The sequence below is a fragment of the Cibotium barometz genome, chromosome 38 (assembly GCF_041138505.1).
Source record: "Cibotium barometz isolate CiBa-2024 chromosome 38, ASM4113850v1, whole genome shotgun sequence".
NCBI classification, from domain to species: domain Eukaryota; kingdom Viridiplantae; phylum Streptophyta; class Polypodiopsida; order Cyatheales; family Cibotiaceae; genus Cibotium; species Cibotium barometz.
In genome coordinates this window covers 35,055,958-35,063,046 of record NC_141083.1, presented here as the reverse complement: position 1 = coordinate 35,063,046, position 7,089 = coordinate 35,055,958, and the positions used below count along the sequence as shown (strand labels likewise).

The 7,089-nt window shown below is 43.8% G+C and overlaps 1 protein-coding gene across 1 annotated transcript; it reads left to right on the top strand.

The window, feature by feature from the left end:
• The first annotated feature begins 178 nt into the window (after positions 1–178).
• On the top strand, positions 179–4,390 carry LOC147616637 (putative protein phosphatase 2C 33). The gene is made up of 5 exons (XM_086777694.1): positions 179–1,245; positions 1,444–1,839; positions 2,928–3,048; positions 3,155–3,378; positions 3,470–4,390. The coding sequence occupies exons 1-5, from the start codon at positions 1,006–1,008 to the stop codon at positions 4,157–4,159; spliced, it is 1,671 nt and encodes a 556-aa protein (XP_086633820.1). The 5' UTR covers positions 179–1,005; the 3' UTR covers positions 4,160–4,390.
• Positions 4,391–7,089: the final 2,699 nt, after the last annotated feature.

Below are 7,089 nucleotides of genomic sequence, written 5' to 3'. Positions count from 1 at the left end.
TGATAGGATCATTGACTGCATAATTTCCTATGTGGTTTGTTTGTTGGTTATGGCAGCTGCACGCAGGAGACCGCAATCAAGCTGGGCGGACGGCGTCACGCCAGAAATTCGAAGAAAGGCAAGAGATGGGCGATCTCTTTCTACCTAGATATATACCTCTCTCTCGTCTCCCTTTCTTCGAGGATGGGCTTTATGGGCTTTGAGTTTAGTCTGTTCTGTTCCTTCTTGTCTCCTCTACTGTTCTATCCATCGGACCCACATCCATCTCTCTCTCTCTCTCTCAGTCAGTCGCACACGCACGCACGCTCTCTCTCTCTCTCCCTCTCGCGCGCGTACACACCCACACCCCTTTCCCTCTTCTAAATCTACTCTTTAACATCTCCGCTCTACTATTTGGCTGTTCCATCCATTGCGCGCACTCCTCTCTCTCTCTCTCTCTCTCTCTCACACACACACACACCTCCCTCTCCTGGCTCCTTTGTATAGATGCTCTCTCACCTAGGCCGGCGGAACAGAAACGCTCTCTACAGTAAAACACACACTCTCTTCTCTCTCTCTCTCTCTCTCTCTCTCTCTCACTCTCTCTCTCTCTGTATTTCTCCGGATCGCCCAGCCCCTGACGCTGAGAACATGCAGTGCACAGGTGCAATGGGAGGCCGCCTTACAGGCGAGGACATTATGACCCTGTTAGCCCACTAAACAACACATTTTGGAAGGACTAGTGCGTTTACGGTATTAGTAGTGCTGTTACTTCACAGTACCGAAATTAGCAGGCAATTTGCGAGCATTACGAAAGACATCGACGGAGTTTGCCTGTTTTCGACGTCTAGACTTATTCCCTTCTATCAAACTGAAGGCGGCAAGCAGCCAGTCGGTCGCAGGTTTACCTAGCAAGTCCGGCCCATAGAATGATTTACTGCACATGAATCGGTTCCTGACTTTTCTCTGCACTATTGGGCTGCCCGCGGGAGGCTTCTTCCCGAGACGTCCGTCAAAGAGCCGTAAATGGGTACTTGCCTCTCTGTCGACGACAGTGAAGAGATCGGTTGCGGCCGTTCGTCTCATGTCCAGCAGAAACGGAGGAAACGGCATGTTATGGAAGTATTGGCTGCTGAGGCCAAGAGCAATGAGCTGCTCTACCGAATGCCCGGCCGGATGTGCGGCAACGGAGCCAGCCGTAATGCCTGCATCTTCACTCAGCAGGGCAGAAAGGGAATTAATCAAGACGCCATGATCGTCTGGGAGGTAAGTCTGGCGCCCGAAGCCCTTCTGATCCTCTGCATCTAATGGACTCTAAACTGGCGCTGAGGAATTGTAAGGCATGTTTCCTGTGTAGTGAGAGGGGTTTTTCCTTGTTTCATGAGGGATTGTGTCTGTAGCCAGGGTTTGAGGAGGGATTGCTTCTGTGTAGCTGCTATTCCAATGGCTTGCATGCCTGTGCAGAACTTCGCATCTCGGACGGACACAACTTTCTGTGGTGTATTCGACGGCCATGGTCCTTTGGGCCACCTTGTTGCGAAGAAGGTGAGGGACTCTTTACCGTCCAAGCTCTCTGCACTCTGCAAGTCGCAACTACGCAAGGAGATGAAGCTGGCTTCAGCGTCAGGCGAAGAAGAGAAGAAGGTAGCACAATTAGTGTTAAAGGCAGAGGCAGAGGCAGAGGCAGAGGCAGAGGCTCGGCCTGCAGAGTTATCGACAGACAGCCAGCAGCAGAAATGGTTCACGGCTCAGAAAGAATGCTTGCTGAAGGCCTATCATGCAATGGACAAGGAGCTCAAAACGCATCCCACCATTGATTGTTTTTGCAGCGGGACAACGGCGGTGACGATGTTGTTGCAGGTACAGATTCTAAGATTATATTTAAGCTTTAGTCTGTTCAAGGAACAGAAAGAAAGAAAATCATATTAACATCTCCCCTACAGCGCTCAAATTAAATCACATATCATCTCCCCTACAGTGCTCAAATTAAATCATATCAACATCTCCCCTACAGTGCTCAAATTTGAAGCCTTAATGAGGGCTTCAAAGCCCTTAATATACATACATAGGGAGTTATTTTTTAAAGGTTAAGTTAGTTTATGGCCTTCAAATAGAAGGTTAGAGTAGGCCTTCAAATTTGAGCTCTAAGATACAATACAGATCATAATGACCATGTCATGCAATATATCAAATTATAAGATCACAAAATCCATGTAAGTTCCTTTACAATTTACTTTATTTTTTGACGGTAGCACCCACTAAGTGATTGTATTTTATAGTCAAAATACTAAAAAACGGGCATGATGCTGATCAAAAAGTAACTTTGGTTGTAAAAAACGGGCATGATGCTGTTCAAAAAGTAACTTTGGTTGTAGGTTCAAATTATAGGATCACAAAATCCATTTAAGTTTACTTTGTGTAGAAAAAGAAAATCATAAAGGTCGAAAATGACTTATGAGACAAAATATCTATGTATCTTTCTGCTCTTTATTAAATGCAACCTACTCCCTCTCCAGGTGGCCGGATGAGAGGGAGGAAAGAGGCTTGGGATAAAGGAGGATTTATTCTTTAATTTTTCACTCTTGGGTTCACGTTACTTGGCCTGGGCCTGGCGGCAACAACGCACGGGTCACCTACTTATATATATCATGATCATGAAGGAGGTCCAAAAATGACTTATGAACAATGTTTGGAAACTGATTTTTAGGAAACATATACACACTTTTAATGAAACCAATAAGTTGATTGTTTTTTTTAAAGGCATATTTTTAGAAATTTTAACAGTATTATTACATTTTTTTACAACAAGCTCAACTCTTTTCTCTTAACCTACTATTTTAGATTTTCATCATTTCCCAGGAGACACAATACATAATATCATAAAGACCATGTAAATCTTGAGATAAAAGACCATGTAAATCTTGAGCTAAATATGAATTTCTCTTCAGGGGCAAGATATGGTGATTGCAAATGTGGGCGACTCGCGAGCTGTTCTGGGAACTCTAACGGACGACAACACCAAGGTGGAAGCCATTCAACTAACTGTTGATCTGAAACCCAATCTACCATGTAAGTGTTCTGATACCTTAGCATACATATGCTTCTTGCATTGGTGGCCATGGCTGTTTCTTGCATTGGTGGCCATGGCTGTTTCTCTGATATTGATGAATTGCAGTGGAGTCAGAGAGGATAAAGCGATGCAAGGGGCGGGTTTTCGCGCTGGAAGACGAGCCGGCAGTAGCGAGGATGTGGCTGCCGCACGACAATTCACCCGGGCTCGCCATGGCCAGGGCCTTCGGCGATTTCTGCCTCAAAGATTTCGGCCTCATAGCAGTGCCGGAGGTGACCTACACCCGATTAACGGAAAAAGATCAATTCATTGTGCTCGCCAGTGACGGAGTAATCCCTCCCAAATCGAAAGCTTTTCGTGTTGGACTTTTCGCACGGAGCTTCTTACCGACGGACCTTTTCTGACTTCTCTCCTTCGCAGGTTTGGGATGTGCTGAGCAACGAGGAGGTTGTGGAGACAATATGGGAGGCGCCCACCCGGACTACGGCGGCGAGGTCTCTCGTGGAGACGGCAGTGCGAGCTTGGAAGCTCAAGTATCCGACTTCGAAGGTGGATGATTGTGCCGTAGTTTGCTTCTACCTCAACAAGCAGCAGCGGCGGCAAGCTGCGATGATTTCAACTGTCCCGGCAGGGGAGGTAGAGCAGGGGGCTGAGGGAGCAGAGGCTCTCATGCCTGCCGTATTCCAGCGTTGTGACACTCTCCTTTCCGCTGTGACTGACGACAGCACCCAGTTGCACATCTCTTCTTTGACTGCCGACTTCCAATGTTCCAACGCTTTTCATTCCCGCAGCTCGGCAGCCCATTGCAGTGCTGAGCAACTCTCCGATTCGGCTGCTGTTCAAGCGCGTTCCGTCGAAGAAGCTCCGTCGGAGATCACCGTCCTTTGGGAGGTCGGGGAGGAAGAGGATGGCAAAGGTACAGCTGCTGTTGTCGGAAAGTCTACCTCCTGCCGGAGCTTGGCGGAGTGCCTCTCCATCGCCGACGACGTCGAATGGTCGGCGCTGGAGGGCGTCGCTCGCGTCAACTCCCTCCTAAACCTGCCGAGGTTTCTGGTGGGCGACAGGCCGAGTACCAGACCACGGATTTCCACCGTCAAGCGCAAGCGCTGACGACGTTTTTCAGATCAAGGCCTTCCGCCACGACGTCGCCACATTATGTCCAAAGCCGCTGCCGGAAGTCGCCAGATTCACAGAGTAGCCTTTTGACGACCCTTCAAGCCCATTTACATGTGATCTAAAGTGCCCAAAAACTAATGGGTCGGAATTCATGGGGTTGCTCTAAAAATCAGATTTTTTTGAAAATATATATAAAACAATGGTCTTAGTGTGTTTTCTTGAAAAGCTTGCTTTTCAAAAAAAATAAATGGGTAAACACAAGTAATATATATAACAATGGTCTTAGTGTGTTTTTTTAGTGCATTTGAAAAAACTTGCTTGTAAAAACGTTTTAAATGGGTAAAAATGGTCAGCAAAAAATCAATCTTGAGTGCAATTGCTATCCTTTAGTCCCTTGGCTCGAGTATTGAAACGACACTCACATTATGGGCTTTTTCAAGTAAGAAGCGTGACTATTTAAATCTTTTTCATGTGTGTCATCGTTAGAACTTGCAAAATTTATATTTGAATGTGACTTTTAGAGCAACCTAGTATCACACACCTTCTTGATTGGGTGTTCTCTCTCTCTCTCTCCCTCTCTCTCTCTCTCTCTCTCTCTCTCATCTGAGTACCTAGTATGAGAAAATGTATTCATCTCCTATATAAGCACCTCTCAAATTGTTGTGAAAGTCGTTATAAATGTATATTCAAACAAAAGTGTTTTTGGAGCACATGCCAAGTGGGCTTGTATCTTGATTGTTTTAATCAATGTACATATGTTAAAAAATTCTAAGTTTCTACTTTAGTCTATGTAGCCATTTATACGGTAGGGATGTTGTTGGTGTGTTTCTACCCCTTCAAGAACTCTCTCTCTCTTTCAATCAATAATGGAAATAGGTAACATCCATAGTGGGGATACTTACCTTGCTTCCAAGCTCAGGATCTCCATGACCTCCAGGCTTTACCACCAGAGTACTAGTAGCTAGCTCCAATCTCTCAAGCCTCCCTCTTGTTGTCACCAAGAGGTTTGCTACACCTCTTTGTAGGCACACACCTCTCTAAAACTCTCTACACTCTCTCACACAAAGCATAAAGAGGCATATGTACTAAGAGCAAACAAGTATCTCCTCTCAACTCTCTCTCTCTCTCTCTCTCTCTCTCTCTCTCTCTCTCTCTCTCTCACACACACACACACACACAACTTTTTTTTTGCTGTAAATTTTTCTAAAGTGTATATTCTTTTCATTGGCACGTAGAGTGGGTCCACACCCATGTATATATTTGGTCTTATCCTTGAATGGTCAAAAACTCCATTCTCTCCATTTTGGCTGGATTCAAAAATCTTTTGTTCTGATTTTGTCATCATCTACTTCTATTTTTGCGTATCCCCCCCTCCCCCCATGTAAGGATTTGGTGTTCCTTCTTCCATCACAGTAGTAGCTATAAGCTATCATAAAAGTTACCATGCAGATTTCTAGCAGGTCATGTAATTGTGGATTTGCTAGTTGCTGCTACACTTTCCCATAATGTGTCCTCATCTACCATAGGCATGAGTTCTTCCCATTCTTGCATTGGGACCTCTTGGGGTGTCACATTATAGGTATCAGTAAAGATCCTTGTGGTAGGATTAAATGGCATTATCTGCATCAAGACTTTGAAGAACAATTTGAGCCATGGAAGTGGATTACCGACTCTTATCATATCTTTATAATATATAGGAAGATCTTCCAAGTTGTCTTTGTTAGAGTGAGTAACCATTGGCAATGGAGTAGGTGGGGGTGGTGCTACCTCCATGGTGGATGAGCTGGCAACCTTACTGTCAATAATTCTTCGAGGGCAAGAATGTCAGTGGGAAATTCAAAGTGAAAAGAAGAAGACGCTATGTTAGTAGATTATGCTACCTCATTGTCCTAGTTATGAAAGGGAGATTAAGTGGATAAGTATAATTATAGTGCTTATTACCCTCTCTATCCTCCCCTGAAGTGGGTATACTAAGGAATATTTCAATATCAATAATCTCTTTAGGGGTTATTAGTGATAGATATTCGATATGCTCAATACTAAAATCATACACTATAGATACAAGGATTTTCTCTATATGTTTATATGTTTTTTGATAAAGCTTAAGAATACCATATGGGTGGCACATGGTACTTTCATGTAAAATGAGGTACTTATGAGTGTCATATGCATCAAGTAAACCTTTTACGTATAAATAATCTTTTCTAGTCTTACCTTATAGTGTGTCTGAAACTAAACAAAAATATTAGTGATTGTTTCAAAGTTGGCTAGTGTGGAGGGGAGGTTTTGTGGCATAAAGAGTTCTAACATTTCCGAGACATTTACATCCTATCATCATCTAGTATCATGTAGTTCATGAGCACTCTACACCAAGATGTAAAGTCAGTAAGATAAAAATATAGCCATGATTATAGTGGGGTATGCATTCCTATCTAAATTTTGTTATATTAGTCCTATATCCCCCCTTTTGTTAGATCTTCAATAATATCCATATCATACTATAAGAAAGAGCCTGTTAGGGATAAAAAGAACAAGGTGAAGGTATGAGGAGGGGCCCTTGGAATCACATGTGAGGCATGCTCCACGAGTTGTTTCACTTTCTCATAAGGCTCAGCAGCTTGTGGCTCTTGCTTTATGACAATTGTTGCTCTAACTCTATAATTCTTGCATCCTTTCCAATAAGAAGTACCGTTATGGCTACTTCGTGTGTTTCTCTTGCTCTTGAAGTAAAGTGGCATAGTTTTGGTTGGAGGCTTGTCCTGTTACCTCCTCGAGTTGTAGTTGTGATTTCCAAAGAAGTCCTTCTTTGGCTTCATCTTCTACTTTTACTTCATTTAGAGTTTGTTAGATGGGTTAACATCTGTTGGTGATTGATTATCGTTAATCCATCTTCTCCTTACCCTTTTCTACTTGTGCATGAGCTT